The following is a 23,347-nucleotide window of genomic DNA, read 5'->3' as shown; positions in this document are numbered from 1 at the left end:
AGAATAAAATACAGTATGTCACTTTGTTTGCTTTTTGATCAGTTTGACTAAAATGTTTCAGTAGAACAATTATAATTCTCCAAAAGGGTTCAAGTGGAAAAAGTAACTTAAATTGTATGTATAAAGCAAATCTTAAGATAAAAATCTCTAATTTCTACAAAAAAATAGACAAAAACGTAAAAGCACGCATTAAGACATAATCTGACAAAATAAAGCTTAAAAATGTACTTTTTTTTCTTCTTACAAACAAAAGGACAGCTTCCAGAATGTGTGGGTTTGTGAAAAAGCTCTGCCTGCTTCCCACGGCCAGAGGTTTTGTGTAATTCTACACCTTCAGCTTTCCTGTCATTTTGCTGCTGGTTCACCTGAATTTCCCCAATGAGGGACAATAAAGGTTATTTATTTTCTTTACTTTTTTTGTTTTTTCCCTTTTGTCTTCTCTTTTCTATTTAAATTTGTGATTATCTAATTAACTGAACAATGTCCTCATTCACAGCTGAGCCGTGCTACATTTTACAACTTCCTGCAAAGGTCAGCAGTGACACTTTTATTACCTCCATCAGCCTCATTTTACCTTTTCAGCTGGAGAACAGCATTTCTATGCAGAACTGTTTGCTTTAATGCATGCATAAGGTGTCTGAAACCCTGATAACTCAAACCTAAACACTTCATAAAAAACACAATCTAACACATAAACTGTATATGCAAATGCTCAGTTTAACAATGAAATAACCAGGAAGCCATTGTCTTCCTGATATCTCACTCCTCCCCAATACTTTCTCTTTCATGAGCATCATGCTCAGTTCCAAAATCAGATATTCTTCAAATAAAACCTCATTAAAATTGATGCATAAATGAACATATATGTACAGAAATGTTGATAGAGGCAAAAGAAAACCTTAAAACAGCCTCTCTGAATGGATTGGATTTACAGAAGTGTGTATCTGATCCAGCTCCTTGGTGACAGTGAAACTCCATTAAAAGTGGGACGCTGCAGCATGTGTAATTAAGTAAGAGAGGAAGAGAACAGGAGGAGCATCAAACGCAGACTGCTATTCTCTTTGTGCGACTTTCGTCCTCTGAGCAAATTACGCTCTCTATGATCATGCCATGCTGCTCTCTCTAATTTCATTTTAATAAGATTCCACGAAATAAGCCAGTGTGTACAATCTTCCTTGTAATTCAGCCCATTTGTTATTGTCTCCATGAGCCAACCAAGATATTTTCTCTGCTGCATTGTTCTTTTTTTTTTTTTTCCCCCTTATTTCATATTCCTTTATTTAATCAGGTAAACCCCGTTAAGATCTAGATCTCACTTTCAAGAGGGACCTGAGCAAAAAATTTGCAATACATAGCAACCTGGTTACAAGATAAAAACAATTAATACATATGCACAAGTATAAAACAATAAAACCAATTTAAAAACAATGACACTGTTTCATAGAATCTTGTTGTCTATCTTTAAGAACTGCTCGAAATAAGCACACTGAATGCCCGCTTCAGTGTGTTGAAGCATGCATTGCCTCTGTGAAGTGTGACTAGTTCCCATTAAACCAAGCATATGACAGGCAAATCTTATAGGAACATCTGGGACATCTGGCCAGTTCCAAGAATCATAAGAACGGATTTAAAATGACATTTATTTGATAGGATGTGCTTGTAACAGTTTTTGTTCATAAAGCAAAATATCATGACTGTGTGACCTTGTCAGTCCCAAAAGTTTAAAACCTTACAAACTTTGGTAATTATGTTTCCCATAGGAGCCATCGGTTTATTTTTTTCTGATCTTGATATTTGCTTTGATGATCAGAAACATTCAAGTGAGCCAAAAAAGCAAAAACTTGCAATCTGTGAAGGGTTAAATACATTTTCCCGTTCCTATGTAATCCTTAGCTGTCATATTCTGAGTTTGATTAGGGGGATAGCATTATTATTTCAAATCTATAATTCAGTATACTGTCAGTCATAAAGCGGTTGTCGTTTGCTTCTGAGACGTCTACATGATCTCATCATGTGTCGATGTTTTGTGTTTGCCTCAGCATGGCTGCATGACGCGTCAGGCATTGTGAACTCTGGCAGCTTAGGAAGGAAATCGTCACAGTTCGTCACTGAATCCGTCTCTGAGACAACAAGCTGCTACAGCTCAGCTCACTCTCCATTCTTTTCACTGATCCCCATCCGTATCATACCTACCTCTCAGAATATGTTTGTTTTCTGGTAAAGAACAGACAATCTGGCTTCTTTCTGCAGTGACAACAGTTTGTTTGATTTGTAAAGCCTGCAGCTCATGTAGAGTGAGCGGTGCTGTTATCGTCAAGCTGTTGAGAATGATTTTGTGTTAGGGATCCACCAGCAACAGGTATGCATGTTAACCTTGGCCAGCAATTGTCTCTGTGTTCACAGCCGCCCAGAGAGGCTGCGGGGAAAGTGCCAGTGTAATCGTCTGAGACTTCTCATCATTTTCCCATTTTGGCAGCAGCTTCTTCCAGAGGGCAGCTGGGAAGTCATTAGCAAACAAGCACTTTCCTCAAAACACAGAAGGAGCTTTCTAACACAGTGTGAGAAAATGCAACAGCTCAAGGTCACAGAGCGGTTCCAGGGGTACCTTTGACTAAGACACTGATCAGTTTGTTCTGCATTCAAAACGTTACCATGAATAATGAAAAGGGGAATTCTGGAAAACTGCTTCTGCATCTTATTTATCATTTCTGTTTGGAAAGATTGGAGAAAATATCTCTATTACTTCTTACAAAATGACATTGTCCAAGACATGTCAGAGAAACTACAACATGTTTCAGTGATAAACATGACTACACACTTATTAGCATAGCCTTCAGTTTAATAAGAAAAGGCGACTACAAACCTGAAAGATGATAAAAAAAACTAAAATGTGGACATGTAAAAAAAACGAGAAAGAAAAATTGCATTTCTTCCTACAAGAGGAGCAAATCATTTAGTTTCCTGGTGACAATAGCTGGAGAAGTGTGATCATTACTTCATTGTTTGGTCTTTCTGTTGAAATATGTCAGGAACAAAGAACTGATCTGTGATCCAACAATGGCAGCACGCAAGAACTACAGCAAACCTGACTTTCTTCATTTTGCACAATGTAGCAAGGTGCCTGGGTTTAACTAAATAATGCTGTCACATTGTTACTGAAACTGAAACTGCTATGTGCCACTTAGAGACCACAGAATCAACACAACTGCTTCAATAAACTTGCATCGTTACTCTTAGTCATCATATGCTGTGTAGACGCTGTGCACTAAAGATCCTCCTAACTTCAGATGCAGGTTTACATCTTGCAGACCTTCTTCTTACGATCTGCACAGGTAGGCTGTTTGTCTCATGTAGACAACTTGCAGCTCTAACCAGAGATTCCTGTTGTTGTCTTCATGTTTCTGTCAGGCTGCCTTTTCATCTGGTGCTTTTTAATAATCATGTTGAACAATCCAGTTTCAGTAATGTTATTGCTCTGTGTTTTCTCACAGGATAAGCGTCTACCTTCACTGTGTCATGATAATTTAGCTTGTTGGTTATTGTATGTTCTTCTTCTGACTGATACATTTGTATTGTGAGATTGTCTCTGATCATCTGTGGCATCTTTTGAAACAATGTATTTAGCTACATTGACAAACTCTGACTGGTAACAGAACATTTTATCTTGGTAGCTGGCTGAAACATTTCATGGGAATGGGTTATTTACAAATAACTATAGCTGTGTTATTTAGGTCATAACTTAAAAAATAAAAATAAACCAATAACATGTTTTTTTTAGATCAAACTGATTTATTAGATTTTAAAAAGATCACTTTAATGAGATTTTTACAAACAAAACTGAAGAGAAGAGAGAGGCAGGAGAGATGAAGAGAGAGAAAGACAAATGAAACTCCAGCAGAGGTGGAGACGGGAACAGGAAGAGGTTATTACATAATTATGGAGCAGAGTTATTGCATTTCACCACAGTAAAAAATAAACCTTGTAATACAGGAAAATACTTATTAGAAGCACACAGTTTACAATGTAATCAGTATCTATGATGTTTTACGGCTGCTATTAAAATAAATGGATAAAATGAATGGTTTCCTAGGCTGTGAAGCCAAGGTTTGTAAATTTCTCTCTCCTAATAATATCCATTCCTGAATAACTACAGAAGCAATGCAGCTGAGGCAAATACTGCAGATCACTGGGCTGAGCAGGCCTGGCTCACATTTTAAAACAAGTTCAAAATGCTAATGACTAAATTAAAAAGAAAAGCTGCCAAAGTTTGATGATGTCAAACAAAGTACCAAAGTCACAGAACTACACTTTATCCGCTGTTTGCTTTAAAGCTTCATTACGTGATGAGTCACAAAGACAATTTACTTGATGATGCGTGAAGCTGCATTTACAGCTTTTATCAAATGTTATTTGCTACATGTTTGTTATTCCAGGTGTGACAAAACGAAGCTGATTCACTGCATGGAAACTCAATGCCAAGAAAAGGTGCTGCAAATGTAGGTTGTTTTATAATCTTTGAAACAGGATTTGGAATGAATCTAATAATATTGTTTTAGAACAGCCGTGTCCAAACTTTTAACCACATGCACCTTTAATTATTAGAAGACTTTAATTAGCCTGTGTCTCTTTGAAACTTTTACTAGAAGATTGTTTTAACTGAATAAACCTCAAAACTCAAGCTGGAAAACCAAATTTGTGCCGTGTTGTAGCCTATAGCTGTTGAGGGCCACATAAAATCACTAGAAGGGTCTCAAATGGCCGTAGAGCCAGACTTTGGACACCATCATCTTAGAAGATTATTCAAAAGTGACATTTCATCATTTAGAGATATTATTAACCACATTTAGCTTCAGAACTTTGATTTATTCTAGACAGTAGACTTCATTAGACTTCATTCCTTTACGTGTGAAGTACATTATATTTTACTGACAATGTAAATGTACAATTGTGTGACAGGACTAGCAACAAAAGTTAAAAAAATCTTAAATTTCTCACAAGCTTTATTTCAATCATATGTAAATGAGGCACCATTCAGTATCTTTGTGACAAACAGACATTTTATGTGAAATTTTGTTGCATTTTATTACATGAATTTATATGTAAATTCACGTTGATTTCTACAATGTGAAATCGTAGAAATTGATGATTTCTACTGTAGAGTGAAGTTCTGCTTTTCCTTAAGACTTTAATTCTGCAACAGGTATATCTAATGTGTTGCTTGTTATTTGTGTCTTTTGAAATGCAAAGTTAGTGGCGCACACACACTGATCACAATCAGAGTGTTTAAAACTGTTAACCAGTGATGGGCCACATTTCTGTCAGTTGCGTTCTTGTTTTCGAACAAGTGAAAGAAAATGTTTGTTGGGAAAGAAAAACAAGATTGTAACCAGACCAATAATTAACGTTGTGGAAAAAAGAATAGAAAATAACCCAACTTTGTGTTTTGACTTTAATACGACCTTGCTATGCCATACTAGTATGTCTTTAGATGCTGTAGAATAAACAATGGATGCACAGCTGTAGTTGTTTAAAATGTCCACTAGAGGGAAGCAAAACATAATTTTGATTAGGAGATAGAAATGGTGTATATGCTCAGATTAGTTTCTCACTGCTAGCTGAAGCTAAATGTTACATTAGCCGAGTGCATCGCTGTGAACAAACCCAGAATGGAAGCAGCATGTTTAGTGAACAGGACTTCTTGCTGTTATGCAAACGCAGTTTATCCCAGCAGCCGTAGATCAGTGATTTGTGAGATGGCTCCCAGAAGGAAACTTATTGCTTTTGTCTCAGGTGTACTGAGTGTTTATCAGAATAACTCAGCACACTGACATGTTGGTATTATCACACCTGTCAGCTGCAGTTTGGGTCACAGAAACCTTACAAAGTTACTTTAAACCAAAGTTATTTATGATCAGCCTCAGCCAATGAATCTGAGACAGACAAAAATCATGTTTTCCACAATGTTTGATGCTTCAACGTTGTGAGATGAAATTTTTTTCTATGCTATACTAGAGCATAATATAAATGTTTAGTAAAGCTTTTTCAGTGAAACTTTGAGCTTCAATTTTGAAACTGTTGACCTTTATTTTTCAAGATTTCTGCACTGTAGGACCAAAAAGCAGTTTCTGGTTTACATCTTGAGTGCCTGGGACCAGTTCTTTTCCAGAGCTTGAAGGTTGTAACCACTGTTTGTTTTCTTAGTGTCCATTTGCTTGAAAGAGTTGGCTAAACTCTTCATGGAAAAAGAAATCTGGCCATGATTCAATTTTTTTATATTTTGAGCCAAGTTATAATTTTTGCCTCATGACACGGTGCTCTTTGCTCCATCTGGTTCTGGAAAAAAAAAGTTTTATCACCAAACTGCTTTTGGGTTGATGGCTAAAGTCACTCTGATGGTTTGATGCTGGTTGCTTTGGAGAGGCAGCTCTGCAGATGGATGGTCTCAGGATGCTTTGCTCTTGGCACCAAACAAGATTCAACTTTTCTTCTCAGTTTTACAGTTTTCTCACTCTAAAGGAGCTTCACTGGAAAACACCTTTCTCTCAGTCCCATGGTCCAACCCTGGTACTTCATGGAGAATGTCAGTCTGTCCTGATGTACTTCTCGGACAGAAGTGGATCTTTTCTGGTTTTCTTAGTCTGTGCAGAAAAAAACACAACTGACCAAAAATGAATTTGTGTTCTCAGTGATTGGTAATAATAATAATAATACTAATAAAAATAAAATGCTCCATATATGTTCTCAGAATCTTGTATAGAAGAATCCAGACTATCAATTCATAGGATTTTCTGCCAACATCTTGGTACCAGATGCTACACCACACCTTCAGGGGTTTATGGAAATGATTGATTGGTCAGAGATTATTTAGCAGGAAAATAAGATGAAAACAAGACTGGGCAGGTGGTCATAATGTTATACACTGATGGATGTTCATGGGCTTTCACCAAAGCATCTGAACATGGAATTGTTTTCCTCAAATTAAATGCAGAAAACAAACTGATGGTAATTTTGATTTCACCCGCTAGGTGGTGGAAGAGCACCGCTTATCCTCACATCCACGAGCTGTTGGATTTAATCATAGATTTCAAATTAAATTTGTTCAATACACGGGCTCATGATCTTATTTGGTTGGCTGTCTAATAGATCTTTTTCATCACACTCAACCTTTTGTGAAGTTTGAGGATCTGGACGTAGTGATTCAAATATTTGCAGTAAAGGTTGTATTTACAGTGTCTTTTAGGCACGTGGGTCAAAATTCTAGGACACAAATGAAGAAAGTGAGGCTCAAATTTCTTTTGGAGAATCGTTTTATTACTTCGGCTGACTGGAGCTCAGCTGCAGGAGCTGGAGAGGAAAGAGACTTTATCCTGGTTTAAGAGAAAAGACGTGGGAAGCTCCAGAGGGAACGGGCTTCAGGAGCGGTAACTCTGTAACACCGGAGTGAAATTTGCAGTCACCAGGGCGGCGGTGGTGACAGAGTAAAGGGAGAAGGGAGAGAGGCAGAGAGGGAGAGGGGAGCAGATACTTGGGAACGCATCGCAGCAGGACAGACAGTCGACTCTGAAGGCGCTCAGCCGGCGACGGAGACGGAGGAGGAAGGTAGGACAGCCTGATAACGACCCGACCATCCCGCAGAGTTGGAGAATGTAGGAAAAGTTAGAGGCATGACCGGAAAGGCGCAGCATTTATGGTCCGGTTAAGCTCGGCGTAATTGATGACTTTTTGTATTGCTCAGCTGTAGTTCCATTTCTATTTTGGTATTGTGGTGTGTGTGTGTGTGTGTGTTCAGAGCTTGAGCATTATTAATAGTTACTTTATCAAGAAAAGCCTTTTTTATGCGGCGATAATCCAAAGAAATTGGACTGAAGGAAAATAGAATAAAATCGCTCTGGCGTTTTTATTCGATCCATCCGTCTAGTCTGTTCAGTGATCGATTTAAAACACAAATTCCTTAAAATCTATTTTAATATTAAGTGTGAAATATGAGTTGCTTTGCGTGTTTGCTCAGAGGTGTCAGGTGTGCAGCGTTAGCTCAGGTAGCTGAGTGGGGAGTCCAGGTGTCTCTGTACGGAGGGCCAAAAGAGCCACAATACTTAATACAATATGTTATTTATGTGATTACTAAAAATACAAATGTATTAAATAAATAAATACATGTGTATATGTAATTATTAAATATGTCAATATGAATAAAAAGTTAATTTAAAAGGGGAAAAGTACAAAGCAAAATAATTCTATTCATTGATGTCTAAATATGTATTTTTAAAGTCAGTGTATATTTTATGCCTCCATTGTGTGTTTGAAAAATACATTTCCATATAATTACTTACATCTCTATTTATTTTATCATGCTACCATGAACTGATCTAAACTCTTGGGTTTGCTGTTAGGCCCTGACTTCTGATTTGCCATCCTGAATACCAGCTAACCTGCAGACCAATCACCTTGTCCATTGCAAAATTAGCCCCACCCACAAGATTCATGATTTGTTGTGAATAATAATCAGTGTATGGAAATTTTAAATTGTATTTGTGTCTTTAAGGACACCCAAGACTACTTCAGGGAGCAAACACAAGAAACATTTATAAAATTGAAATATTGAAACAATATACAAAAGATTACAAGATCAAGAAGTTATTCACGCATGACTTTATTGTATTAATTTTTTCTCATTTAATTGATGTAGATGATCACATGCAGCATTTATAAAAGGAACTCCAAATTTCTTAGGATTGTGGCACTCCTGTGGCTCCATACTTCTGGGTAGTGCCTTGACAACCACTTATTTATTCATGTGTCACCTGAACTCAACTCACATCAGCTCAAAGGAGAATACTGAACACCTGAACAGTTTTATTGTTTGCATGGTTTACAACAGGCTACATGTGTTTCAGTTGTAACCAAACTGTAGAGTGATACAACATGGACGTATCATTATTTGACTTTATTCACTGAATAACAACTTACATTTGAATAATAGATAATATTTAACATTTTGATGCTTTGCAACAAATTTATGGTTAATCTTTATGGTTTGAGCTCTTTTCTGTGTTCTGTGGGGAGAAGCAGGACATAAATTCCACTTATTTCTGAAATCTTATTTTTTCAACTTAATGTCTGCCATCTGCATAGATTAATAGTTTCCAGTTCAGCAATTTAAAGGACATAAACCATACAATAATATTTGCAGTCAGATGTCGCCTATAAACAGCAGCACAGAATGTACCACATCCATAAATCAGCCTCAACATCGCAGAGGAAGAAATTGTTACAAAACAGCATTAAACGCAGATTTGTTCCTTCTTATTTAGAAATAAATACAGCAAACATGTAATGTATTGTTATTTTTGTTAATATTTACATAAAGGTAAAATTACACTTCAGCCAACATTATGTGTTATAAAAGTTATATATTTGCTAAAGAGTTTCTTAGCTGTTTAAAAATTAACAAAATGTATATTACCTTACTCTATTTTTAAGATAATAAATAAATCTATAAATGGTAGAAAAAAATCTTACTAATATTTTCAAAACAAACAGATTATAAAACCTTTGACTGTTTACTGAAAGTAAAATGCGTCAGTGTCTTAACAAGCCCACGCGCATAATATAGAATTTAATATTACTCTTTGTTGTTATGGCAACTTAAGGCCATAAAATGAAAACATTAATGAGAGTCTAATAGTTGTTGCTCCTCTTTTATTGCCAGCTTCTATTGTAGCATTTCAATCAGTTAAATAATTTATTCATGAATCCAAAGTCATGAATAAGATTCAAACTTTAGCACACCTTTGGTTTACTAATGCTAATGAATTAAAATATAACTTAAGGCAAAATTATGTTAATGCTAACCCTCATACATTTAACATTGTGAAAGTAAGAAACTGAGACAATAGTACCTATACTTCATAATAAAATTACTCCAGCAAAAGTAATAAGTACAATATAGTAAAATACTCCTAAAAGTACATATTTTCCAAAAAGATACTCAAGTAAACATAACTAGTTACTTCCCAACTCTGCTGTTTGGCGTAGGAGGTAAAAAAACATGCTGAACACACCATCCCTACACTAAAACATGGTGGTGGCAGCATCATGTTGTGGAGATTGTTTGTTTTAGCAAAACCTTTGAGCTTTTTTAGAGGGGATGAGAACTCAGATGGAGCTAAATACAGCAGAGGTAAATCTATTAGAGGCTGAGAAAGACTTGGACTGGAGGGAAGTTCATCATTCAGGACCCTGAACGCATCACCTGTTTTAACAGATTTAATTTCAAATTTGTATTTATGCTCAATGTTTTCCGTCTTTGTCTTCATGTGAATGTTTCACACCTGTTACCGCTTCAAGATGGAAAACTTGAGAGTTTTCTAGTTTTCATACACATATAGAAAATGTAACTTTAAAATAATATGAATTAAAATAATCATCTAATTGTAATATATTTATGATAAAATGCTTTAGGTTCTTTGTTTTGGAAGTCATGTTTCTGGCCGTTTGTCCTCTCAGAGCCTCTGTCACTCTAAATTCATTCAGAAACAAGACGGTTGGAGAAAACCCTCCTGAAACGGAGAGCCCATTTTTAGCAGACGCCTTGACTGACAGGCTCAAATGGAACTCAATAAGAGGGATCGAGAAATGAATTGCAGATACAGTAACTCCTCAGGACTGTCATCTGAAGTTTCACACTCGAAGCAGAGCATCAGGACGGCTGTTATGTAAAGATGAAAAACTGTAAACTTATGGAGAAAAATGAGTATGAAGTAAATAAAGAACTGAAAGCTGATAAATATTTCAAGGAAGAATCAGTTTCTCACCAAACTGTTAGAATAGCTATAATTCAGGAAGTACATAATGATTGAAAACTGATCTGTAAATCCTCTGCAACAATGTTTAGGTTTATTTGAATAATAAAACTTGTTATTGTTTAACCAGATTTTTAGATTTTGTTGATTTACGTACACTTTTTTCTGAACTTTATTTGCTATGTGAGGAAATTATGACTATTTATAGAAACAAGTTGTACTTGAGTTTGTATAAAGTATTTAAATAGTTTATTAATTCATGTTAAGTAGAGCAGCATTTATCAGAGAGTCACGCTTTGTGCACATTCACCAGGGTTATCAGTACTGGTGACAGTACTGATAACAGTTTAGTAGGCTGACTGTATGATAAACACACAGAAGGGATTCTGTATTGGAATACATATTACACTCGTCCATTTTATTAGGTACACCATGCCAGTACCAGGTTGAACACCTTTCATACTTTCATATATATTCACTAAGGTGTGGGAAACATTCCTTTGAGATTTTGGCCCATATTGACAGGATTGTTGCTAATTTATCAGCTTCAAATGCATGATAATAAAAATCCCTGATGTAGTCTGTTGGGTTGAGATGTGGTGACGCCTCAGGACCCTGGATTATAGTAAACTCATTTACAACAAACCAGTAAGAGAATATTTGAGCTTTGTGACATGGTGCTTTGTCCTGCTGGAAGCAGCAATCAGCGGTCAGGAGGCACAAAGCTCGTCCATTAAGACGTCCACCACACCATTACACTGCCATGACCAGCAGCCTGAACCGCTGATACGAGGCTGGACGGATCCTCGCTCTTATGTTGACACCATATTGTGAACCTGCCATCTGAGTCCTGCAGCATAGAAATTTGTCGGACGAGGGAACGTTTTGCAGCAGTCATCGACCAATTTAGTAGATAGTATAGAAATTGTAACCTGATTGCTGTTCTGTGATGACAGGAGTAGCACTCAGTGTGGTCATTACCTGATATCATCCATCTGTTTCAAGGTCTGATGTGTTGTTCTATTTCATATACCTTACAAGTAACTAGTCGTTATTTCAAGCTGCTGTCTGATGCCTTTCTGCCATCTTTACTCCAATTTGTCTGTTGTCCTCTGACCTCTGACATCTACAAGGCATCTTGATTCACAAGACAGTCAACCAATACATGGTTAGTGATATTTTGACTGTTCTGTGCAAACTTGAGATGATGTGAAAATCTCAGTGGTTCAGCAGTTTTTGAAGTACTCAGACTCATCTGGTATCAACAACCTTGCAATGTTGACAATCCCCCTTCCTCCTCATTCTGATGCTCAGGTTGAACTTCAGAAACTCGCCACACTGGATGCCTAAATGCATTCAGTTGCTGTTTGTGTTTAACACCTGGAGCTCATTGGAGCTTGAAATATCCCTGCCGTATTTTCACTTCCTTCTGCTTCTGTCTGTTGAAGTGGCTGAGATGACAAGTTTGACGGACAATCAGCAAATATGGAGCTTTTAATGGCAATAACGCAGCACAGTTTTACTGGTAATTTTAAAACTCCTTAATCTGTTTCAATCTGTTGGAAGAAAGCTTCATCCATGTGTTCTTTTATTCTTTTGGTATCTACATAACATTCTCTGTATCCCATGATTACGATCACTGTCTGCTTTCCACTTTTCCAATTTTCCCAGCCAGGTCTCTGGTGGTCCAGCTGCGTGTGGTCATTAAATCAGCCAAGGCTCTCAAGCAGAACCGCAGAAAAAAAAAATCCTGTAGAAGAGGGGACGGCGGTGAAGATGGTTTTACTCTGCCAGTTGTTTTACAGCATTGCTTTCAGATCCTTACACATATAAAGCTATGTTTTCTCTGAATTAATAATGGGATACAGATGGTTAAATATGAAATCATTGATAGTTCGTATCTAACATTGCTTGAAATACAGCAGGTGCCTATTAGCTAATAGGTATTTGTTCTTGGCTGGAATGATTTCAGAAATTGTAAAGTTTTTAAGGAATGTTTTGTAGGTTCTCATTTATAAATTGCAGAGGAATTCATAGAAGATTTATTTATTTTTTCATGTTTTCCCTTCATAGTTTCATTTAGAACAAAAACAGAAATAGTGTAGTTCCGGTTCTGACAGGTCATAGTTAGTCTTTATGCCTGAACGGGGGCTGAGAGCGTGCAGGGAAAGACGGCGCAGGAGACACAATAAGAGTCAACAGGACTGGAGGCAGGACTGAACAAGGAGAGAGGTCAAGTGCTGAGCTTCAAAGGTCATCCATCCTGAAGAGCAGCTGCTGAATGGTGCGTTTTGGTCTTTCAAGCAGAAGAGACGGTCAGCTGTTGGTAGAATGAACAACCTTATTCCAAAAACAAAAGAAACTAAAGGTGATGGATGTGTCACTGTTGGCTTTTAGCATCAATCTGACACGGTCGTGCATATTTATACTGTCTGTATCCACACAGGTCTCTTCTGGTCGAGCTGCTCCAGGCTCACTGCGTCAGAGAATGGAAAGCTGACAAAAAGCTTCTCTGCTTTTTGTCAGAGAACCTTTTACCCCAGAGCATTTAAACGAGTGAAAAATTTTTTAAAATTTTGCAGCTTTTCATGTAACACAACCAATCTCATAATTTTAAATGTAGAAAAGGTTCTTTTTTTTTTTAAATAAACGTTTTGGCAGATGTGAGGTCTATGTGGGCTGAAATGATTTGCATAAAGCTAATCTGTGATCGATTCCAGTCTGATTGTTAGCATCATAATGTACTGCCAATGAGCAGGAGAAGACACGAATAAACAGTTAACGCTACTGTAGGGTAGTATCTGCCAGCTCTTCGATGTTTTGTTCATTTTCATAAGAGCCAAATACAGAATTTTTAATATAATACCACCAGGGATTAATAAAAAAAAAAACATACATTTTTAATTCAAAAATGTACAACCATTGCTTGTTTGCACAAAGCAAAAATCAACTCTTTTGAGCATTATCATGTTGTAACTTTATTCCCTCATCAAAAACATGCCTTGGTTCTTTCATGAATGGTTGAGAATTCATCTGTGCAAAACACCTAGTTGGACTTAGCCTCGCCTTACAGGCACAGCTCCTCCTCAGAGCTGCAGTTTCCACCTCACAGGCCACCTTTCCCCTGCCACTCCTCCACTCAGCTCCTTCAGACTAGCCAGCACCAATTAGTGAAACTGCACATCTGCTGAGCTCCGTTTAGGAGCTACGGCTTAGTGCAACGCTGGTAAAAATGTTGCTAAAGGGTTAATAGAAGAGTGATGTTATGACGACTTCCTGAAGGCAGAGTTTCAGAAAGAGCAGAAGTTTTAAAAGAGACATCCATCCATCCATCCATCCATCATCTACACTCACTTATCCTTGCAGTCATGAACAAGGCAGGACCCCAAGAGTTCACCGTAGACATGCCACTAGTCCATCCCAGTGTGACACAGACTATTTGGTCTCTAAATTGTCCTACATGGTCGTGTGTCTACTAACAGTTAAGTTTTTGTACTATCAACTGCTCCAATGTGCAACAGCCTAATAAGACATTTCACATCACACAAATGTGCTGTAATGTCGAGGCAACATCATTTTTGATTTTTATGTTCCGTTTGCTTTCTCTTGTAAGAATGTATTTCCAAAGTGAATAATTAGCAGTCAGCTTTGTGCTCAGGGCATGCCTGGTGACTCTATGAGCCACCTTGTTCTTTTCACCCGGCTCCTGTTGCAGGAATCAGGTTTGCTGAGTAAGACTTTTATAGAATTGTGTCATGTCGTAGATGAAGAGATTGGAGGGTTGGGATATTCTCAGCTCATCAGAGCATTGCCTTCATCCCATCTTTCTTGACAAAGCCGAAGTGTCTGCCGCTCTGTGTTTGATCAGTGTGTTAATGAGTGATGTCCTTTTGATGAGCGCTGAGAGTGGACAGACTTCTCATTGATTTGCTGTGATAATCCAGATCTGGCTTCAGGCTGAGGCCCAGCGTGCTTCCTGTGAGAGGGGTGCCTACGAGGTTGAGCCGAGTCAGACACAATTGCCTTGTAATCAATAATATTGAGTGCTGTAAGCCAGCAGGATTCAGGCATGTGGCCTTTTTTGGAGGAACATATTGGGTGCAGATGTTGCCCATAATGGCTCTAAGACATTAAGTCACATCTTAAAACCCATACATGTACATCTAAAAAAAATGTAACATTGAGAAAACGTCTTTATGCAACTCATTTCAGAAAGTGAAACGAATATATAGATTAGATATCTATGCCTTTTTTCTCTAATCTTGATGTCTCAGTACAGCCAATCCTCCAGGGATTCGGGTCAGGCCAGTTTGCTGGTCAGTTGAACCAGTACCACCATGGTCACTTGGTCACTGGATGACATGCTGACCCAGAAGCTTCACACTGGATGTGAATTTGCTGCCTCTCCAGTCTTCCTCCAGACTCTGGAATCTTAATTTCCAAATAAAATGCAAAATTCATTCTTCCCCATGACTGTGTAACCTACTGACCCAGACTGACCGATCACTGAGAGACTCAGAAAACCTTTGTAGGTGTTTAGAGGTAATTAGCTGGTTAGACAAGCTAGACAAAAGAATATTGGTATGTTTATCTACCTTTCTACACCACAAAATAAACGGTTTTTAACATGTTATGGATAAAATGTAACCAAGTAGGTAGAGTGATAACACTAAGAGCTGATTCTTAGTAATGAATCAAAAGAGTCGATTGCCATCAAGTGAGACCGGCTAGATGGCGACTTATCTTCTCAAAAATAGGAGAAATATTAAGAAGAGGAACCAAATCAGCCCACTTATGCTGAGGCATCATATTTATTTGAATGACAACACTGAGGACAGTTTGAATACTGAGTTTGTTTCTGCTTCTATTATGATTCTGTTCGGTAGATTTGCTAGCAGTGTTCAGTTATTTATTTATTTTTGTTTAAAAAAAATAAAAATTTGACTAAAATATTACACAAAAATAGGAATACCTGCTTTTGCAACAGAACAAATACATACAAATAAGGCTTCTCATAACCAAATGCAACAACATTTATTAACATTCATATTTGCCAAGTTAAGCTTAAAGATAACAAATTATGAGCCATTTGGGAACCAAAATAACTTGATCTTCATTGGGAGTCGAGCAAAAAGAGCCAAAGTTTCCATCTCTAGTTAACACAAATCTTGAAAATGACTCCTGTGATGCAGATTTATCTCTGAAAAGTCTCTGGTTTAAAATCATGATGGTATATTTGAAGATAGAAATTGTACTTCTTTCCACTGTAAGCATCAATTACCAAAACTTGATGGTATTGTCATGGTTTTGCCTGCTATACTGCATAATTGTTTGCAATGTACCATCAGTTTAGGAAGAAGGGATTCTGAAATGCACCAGTTATCTTTAAGGCCAAAGTTCAATACATTTCTTTATGATTTTAATAAAAACAACAGTAAGGTAGATCATGTCCAGGTGAAAAAAAAACCTTAAACAAAAACACCGAGGTTAGGCAGATGTGATGGAGGATGCTTGAGAGAACATGAGTTCATTGCCTCAGTTGGGGCAAAGGGTAGTAAAGGTTTGATAGATGGTGACATTGCAGGCAGTGAAGTGAAGCAGAGCTGCAGATGCTGACCATCATCTAAGCTTTATGCTCTCCACTGTGACTCCATGATCCAATTAAAGGGCTTCTTTCATTCTGATCACCTCCTCTGGATTTGGCTGGATTTTAGACTTTAAATCATTAAGTTGGACTGAATACTGAGACCTAAAAGCCTTTCTGACAGCAGCTGAAAGCACTTTTTTATTTCTTTGACCATTAGAAACCCTTCGAAAGCTTTGCATGAGGGAGTTCAGTTTTTCCATGAAATAATCAGGCCTTTTCATGAACGATGGCACCCACAATCTGTTATTGATGAATTGGTTTTAATTTTTGAGTGTGGAAGCTAACACCAGGCCTCATGCTCGGAAAGCAAAAGGCGCTTTGATTGCCACCCTCCCCCCCCCACATTCTCTCCACACCACATTGTGAGTGGAGTGATTGGAGCGACGCGTACTGTATTCACCATAAAACACATTACTTTGTCAGACAATAGCCTGGGTCTGCTATACAAGGCCATAAAATGAAACTAATTAACATGCCATTTTCTGTTATAATATTTCAAGAGCTACCATAACTTAACAATAGTGGAATACATAGTATGTTGAACAGAGGAGCAGCAGGAAGTGCTGTTCAAGACGAATGCAACATTTTCCTCACTATAGTTAGAAGGAACATATTGTTCCAGAAACGCAGGATAACAAAATAAAGATGGACTCCGATTTGTTATGCTCCAAATATTAGGAGGTGACATTTAAGAAACTTTAATTTAAATTGGCATTTCAGAGACAAACAACTTGTTTATTAAGAATTTAAAGCTTAAAGAAACTTTAATTGCTTTAAAACTGGTTGAATTGTTCAAGGAGAGTACAAAGTACAGAGTAGCTTTCTGGTGAATATTTTGATAGTCTTGGCTTCTTTCTATGTACAGATACATCTACACAGTGTAGTCTAAAATGTGACCATAATAATTATTTCAAAAGATTTTCCACCTTTAATGTGACTTTAGTTGAAACATTTACTCACTATAAATTATGATGAACCTGGAATAAAGTCCAGCTGTCAAATTCATGACTTTTGTCTAGTTAAAGGCACAATTTGCAAAGGATAAAAGAAAAGGGCAAAATAATCAAAATCTTTTTATTGTGGAAAAGTGTGGAGTGTTTCTACTAATTATTAACCTCCTTTTAAGTGTGAAGCATTTTTTATACTAAAAATAAAACGGTGTTTTTGGACATCAAAATAGGCATATTTTTAAATAGAAAATGGTGTGAAAAGCTCAACACGTTATGCTTTTCTGCAGACCAAGTAGATTTTGTGACTGACTGGATGTTATTAAGCAGAATCAGGAGGAAGATGGCTCAGTGCTGAGCCTGGTCTCAATTACAAGAGCCATGTCTGGAACAAAGTAACTCCTCAGCTTAGCCACAGTAAAACCTGGTAGTAGCAGCATCATGACCTGGTGTTAATTTTCTGGTTGTTTTCAATAAAGTGATGGAATTACGAACAGTTTGTCACTCAGATCCACTCAACAGCTCCAGGTTTCAGGTAGAAAGTTAAAAGTTTGTTCAGGAAATACTGAATATCATGTTTAATTGACCAGATTCATATTGTTACATTGGTTTAAACTGAGACTTGTGCATTTCTGTGATGCACAAATCCTGCTGTTACAATGAGGAGAGACTCAAAAGTTCAACTGCCTGGTGGGTTTCAAACTCTGTGCTGATATTCACTGACAGCAACAAGGAACGACAGACTCCTTCACTAAACTTTACAATATAGATTATTACCATAACTTTTAAGTTATAATAAAATTGGATTCTGTTTCCCACATTTTGTCACCGTCAAGACTAGTTTGCTTAGTGTGGTTCATATGTACTGCTACACTGGATAAATGATAAACCTTGATACATATTCAGACAAGGCAGGTAAATCGGCATCATCACCTTGTCTTCAAGGATCAATTATAGAAGAAAAGACTTACAACCACAACAGTCATATCCAGGTAATTAGAAGCATCTTTGCCATGGCAGCAGATGAGCTCTTAGTCTATTTGTGCTGCATTTTGCCAGACTGCTGGATCGAAGCCATGAACACAGAGTGCCTTGGATCAGACTTAACTGACTTCTTCAAGGTCTCAGCTGTCTGAAGATGAAAAGTTGCTCAGTGTTGTTTCTGCAGTTTTACTGCACAGGCTGACAATGGCCTGCGGTCTCAGTTTGTGTTTCAGGTTAAGCGAGTCACACCAGCAGTGAAAGGAAGAACTCTGCACTTATTCACTAAAACACTCCGCATACACAACCTCAAATCACCAACAAGATTCTAACCTTTCTGATTCAAAATGAGCTGCTGGGGTTTCCTCTGCAAAGAACCAAAGTTATATTTAAATCCTAGTCTGAAATCAGTTTGTCATGCGTGTGTGAACTTATTTTAGAGTTATGGGGCAAAGTGTGTAATTCAAAAGACCATCCAAGTTTTCCTCACACCCAGCTGGTCTGTCTGTCTCAGCCTGTAATCATCATTCATAATGATGAAGCCATCATCTCCAAAATGTCCCCAAGCGTTAGAGAAAGGAATGGTGACAAGTCAAGGAGGCGTGTGTGTGTGTGTGTGTGTGTGTTTGTTTTTTACAGCTACAAAATGGACAGGCAAACCCAAAGTAAGGTCTCCTCGAAATATAAATCAATGTTATTGTTCAATAATATTAAATAGATGTTATATTATTTAATCGTTAAAGACACATTGGGCTGCATGGTGGTGCAGGTTTCTGTCTTCCTGCTGTTGGGCTTAATTGACTGTCTTTTCGTGACAGGGAGGAACTCTAATTATGTTAAAACATATTAAAACAGAAAGCTGACATTTTTATCTCTCGTGTTGTAGGGTGGATTCACATCAGCCCTCTTTGGTCCATTTTAGTTTATTTGCTTTGAAAGTCTGGTTTGTTTGGGGAGGGAGATATGGACCAAAAAAAAATAAAATCTCTGATCCTACAAATAGGTCTCGCTTCAGTTGAAGTGAACTCTGGTTTGGTCCAAATGTGTATGTGAACATCAAGCGGACCAGACACCGCTCTATAAACAGGAAGTGGACTACAGCGCAGAGCATTCTGGGTAAATACAACATAAACAAGCATGAGTCCAGCGAAAGCAGGAGAGATGGCTCATGGTCTTTTACCAAAGAGAAATCCTGCAAAGGCTAAAATCTGACTGAGGACGTTTATCTCAGTGTCTTCAGAGGTTTTTATGTCATTTCCCTCAGTTGTTCTTGGTGCAGCGCCCCCACAGGCGAAGGTGGGAACACGTTTTTCAATTAGTGTGATTCGTTTGACTCAGGGAAGTATGAAAGCACTTACTGAAAATGTAATGATTGTTACAATTTTGGTCCCCAGTCGAACCGAGTTAACTGGACTATCAGGTGCAAAAACAGTTTTAGATATGATGAATCCATTGTTAGCTGTGTAATGTGAATAAACATGTGTACAGCTGAAACCTTTAGAGTATCTCGTTTGTTATAGGATCAAATTTTTAACCTGATCAGGTAAAAGGAGGAAGCGGTCAGGAGTTTTAAAATGGGTCACAGAGAAGACAACAGAGTTGAATAAGGAAGGGAGCATTGCACATCGCCATGCAGGCTGCATGCTCACAGGAAACAGAACGGAATAATTCACAGGAAACAGGAATCCAAATGAAAACAAATGTACCTTTTATAAACACGTGAACAGCTCATAGAAACACCTACATTCACAGAGTGATCTCATATATTTATACAGCACACACTGACAGACCATTCTTTACCTCAGATTTTGTTTTCACTCCCCTGTATGTATGAGCTACTCTGTATAAATTGAATAACCTACATATTTCTGCATATTTTTTATCTTTAAGAGCACAATGGCACAAAACCGTGTTTCTGCTGGATGTGTTACCTTTAACTCTGCTGTCAGTTTACTCTGAAGTTCTTATCATAACATATATGCAACAAATTAGCGTAACAAGTTTTAGTAAGAAAAAAAGATGGTTCAGAAGGAGAAAAAGGTAAATCAGTATCAGAATAATTTATTATAGATTATTACAGAAATGTGTTTTAAAGTAGTGCTTTTCCTGCACATGTTCTGGCTCTTTATTCATTTTGCATTCAGAGTTTATGATTTTCTTTAACAGTCTTTATTTTTGCACAACATGGTTTACAGAAAATAAACTAACCATGAAACTGATTTTTTTCTGTTTGTGTTTTTCCTGCAGGTGTCGGTGATGTCGTGGGGTTCGTGTGTGGGTTTAGGGTGCAGGATGACGACTGCCAAGATCCTCCTTCCCTTCCTTGTTCTTCAGTCATTTTGTGAAGGTGAGTCCTTCTTCCTATAAACAATAACTGTGCAAAGCTGCAAAGACTAGAGTTTCATTTTTTGAGATTTAATGTAAGAGAAAGGTATTCAGGCTGCATAACTTAAAAGGTGATCACAGGTTCTGAGCTCAGTGCATGTGCTTTATTTTAAAGTCTTCATATTCTCAGTTGCAGAAAGTGGAACATAACGCTTTCTTGCAGTTTTCTTCTGTGTAAATCTGTGAATTTAGACTTCAGTTATTTAAAAAACTGTAAGACCTATGTAAAATAACAAGAAAAGCTTTAAAGAATCTACAGGGCTATGAATAAATGTTTCTCTTATAAACGGTGAAAAACAAATTGCTTGAGGTTTGATCACAAAACTTTAAAGTAGTTCTTCCCAAGCTATTTGTAGCAAAAGCAGCGCCTCCATAAACACTAGTGCCGCCATCCTGGCATACATTTTAAAATGGAAATAAAATCACCTGAGCTTTTTTTCCAGGCTGCTGAGTCATCACATAAAGACAAAACTAAGAAAAGAACATATTGTTCCTGTTTATTGGCACAGCAGATTTGAAAGGTGAAATTTCCGATGTAGAAAACCAGTGAAGTTTTCCTGAAGTTTTAATTCCAGGCAGAGAAATCACTGCACTCTCATCAACAATGACTTCAAAAAAACATGGCTGCCATATTTCTAAAGGATACATGTGCACTTGTGATGGTTTGAATCTTATTTACTATTTTACTTACAGCACTGTACCATTGTTTGTGAACATTTGGTGTTTGAAAGAATTCAAGAAAAACTCCTGGTATATTTTTGATGAGGAAGTAAAATCATAACATGATGTAAAACTCAAAAAACTTGATTTCATACAACACCCCTCCTTCAAGGTGTTACTACGCCTTTTCTCCTCAATCTTGTTGCTCCCTTCGTCCCTGGTTTCTTTCATCAAGCTCATTAGCACACTGACCTTGTGCTAGCTTCCAGCGCTGCCTCTCTGAACCAGCAAATTGGATTGATGATCACGGTTGTGATTATTTTGTTGCTGTAATCCATCTGCATTTCTCTATTCATCCGGTGCTGACTCACCGTAATTAAGCCACAGGTACAGAGACAAGCCCATTAACCCATCTTTCTCGCCACCTTGCATCCAATAAAGTACACTCCAGGCCACACTGACAAGCCAGAGATGAGCATCTTATTCCGCTCATAAGGACACATGACAGCAGGAAAACCTCCTGCTTTGAAAGCAAAGACTCAGTCACTCAGGCATTCTCACTTTAAACAGTTTTGAGTCGTCCCTCATCAGCTTCCGAGTGTCGGTTGTCGACCAGACAACTCAGTTGATCAAAGACCATTTGTTCACTGATCTTTTAAAATAACCTGTGTGTATCATACCGCCTCCTGACACCACAGAGAGCTGCCCAAACACAATTAACCCAAAAACAGCCATTTAAAGAGTCTAGTGCTTGACTGGAATAAAACCTTGTTTTCAGATCAGAAAGAGGTAATTCAGAATAAAGTTACTGGAAGAATAAAACCAGAAAAGATGTAAAACACTCATTTAAAAATAAAAAAAATACTGCAGGCTTTAAAAAAAACAAATTCATAGATTAATCAGCAATATTTTCAAGTAGAAGTTAAACCTGCAGGCTTTGTTCTCTGATTATAATGAGACATGGAGTAATTATAAATAATTTCAGATTTTATATGTCCAGTATTTTGATACTCTGCCCTCCTCATATGTTTCTGTTAGTGGGAGCTAATGTTTATGTGAGCTATGCTACTTTAGCAAAACTCAGATGACCCAGCTTTCTACTAGCATGTAAACGCACCATCTACAAATCTGGGATCTCCCGAAGCGTGAAATGAGTCTCAAAAATACTCGTGCACTCGTAACCGGATATGTACGTAAATGCAGTTTTATGTGTGTGTACCAGGTGACTTGTGCATACTTTTTCAATATTTGTAGGTTTATTTTATTTTTAAGGTTTACAAATCCAGGATTACACACGCACAGATATTTTTACACACGCAGTTACTTTTGCACACGCACAAATACTTTGAGACTATTTTCACTCCATATGAAACGACTGATATTTTTAAGAAGGGTCTATTTTACACAGGAATGGTGTGTCCAGTTTCTGTACAGTATACACTGCAAAAACACAAAATCTTATGAACCATTTTTTCTAGTTTTAATGCAAATATCTTAGTGCACTTAAAATAATACAAAACTAATTTACAAGTAACTTGTAATAGGAGCTTGTTTTAAGTCAATAATTCCTTAGATTTGATGAGTTGATAACTGGAACAAATCTGCTAATAATCTGCTAATAATCTGCCAGTGGAAGATCCACTCAGTGCACATTTTATGTCAGAATCTTTCAGCGACAAGTTAACTAAAAGGCTTAGAAACTTGTCTAGAGTCAATAATTTCTTAATATTGATTAATAAAGTACTAATTATAAGTTACATAATCTGCCAGTGGAACAAGACACTTTTTCCATATTATAATTTATGGGAAAGATGCACTTTTTCCCTCATAAATATGGGAAAATTAATAATATGAGAGAGTGGAACAAGGCACTTTTCCCATATTGTAATACAAAACACATTTTTGCTGAAAAGTTACTTGTACAT

At 37.3% G+C, this 23,347-nt stretch overlaps 1 protein-coding gene across 4 annotated transcripts in view; it reads left to right on the top strand.

Moving 5' to 3' along the window:
• Positions 1-7,221: 7,221 nt before the first annotated feature.
• cdh23 (cadherin-related 23) overlaps positions 7,222-23,347 on the top strand; it is a 191,406-nt gene continuing 175,280 nt past the window's right edge. For 2 of the 4 annotated variants that reach the window (XM_028005956.1, XM_028005954.1), the window contains exons 1-2: positions 7,243-7,599; positions 20,625-20,724. In XM_028005956.1, the coding sequence (XP_027861757.1) occupies positions 20,634-20,724 (91 nt within the window). In that variant the 5' untranslated portion in view covers positions 7,243-7,599; positions 20,625-20,633. Of the gene's footprint in view, positions 7,600-20,624; positions 20,725-23,347 lie in introns of all 4 variants that reach the window. The other 2 variants (XM_028005958.1, XM_028005957.1) reach the window with 2 other exon arrangements.

Source organism: Xiphophorus couchianus, chromosome 22 (assembly GCF_001444195.1).
Source record: "Xiphophorus couchianus chromosome 22, X_couchianus-1.0, whole genome shotgun sequence".
Taxonomy (NCBI): domain Eukaryota; kingdom Metazoa; phylum Chordata; class Actinopteri; order Cyprinodontiformes; family Poeciliidae; genus Xiphophorus; species Xiphophorus couchianus.
Note: the sequence above shows the minus strand (reverse complement) of the source record. Positions and strands in the feature narration are given on the sequence as shown.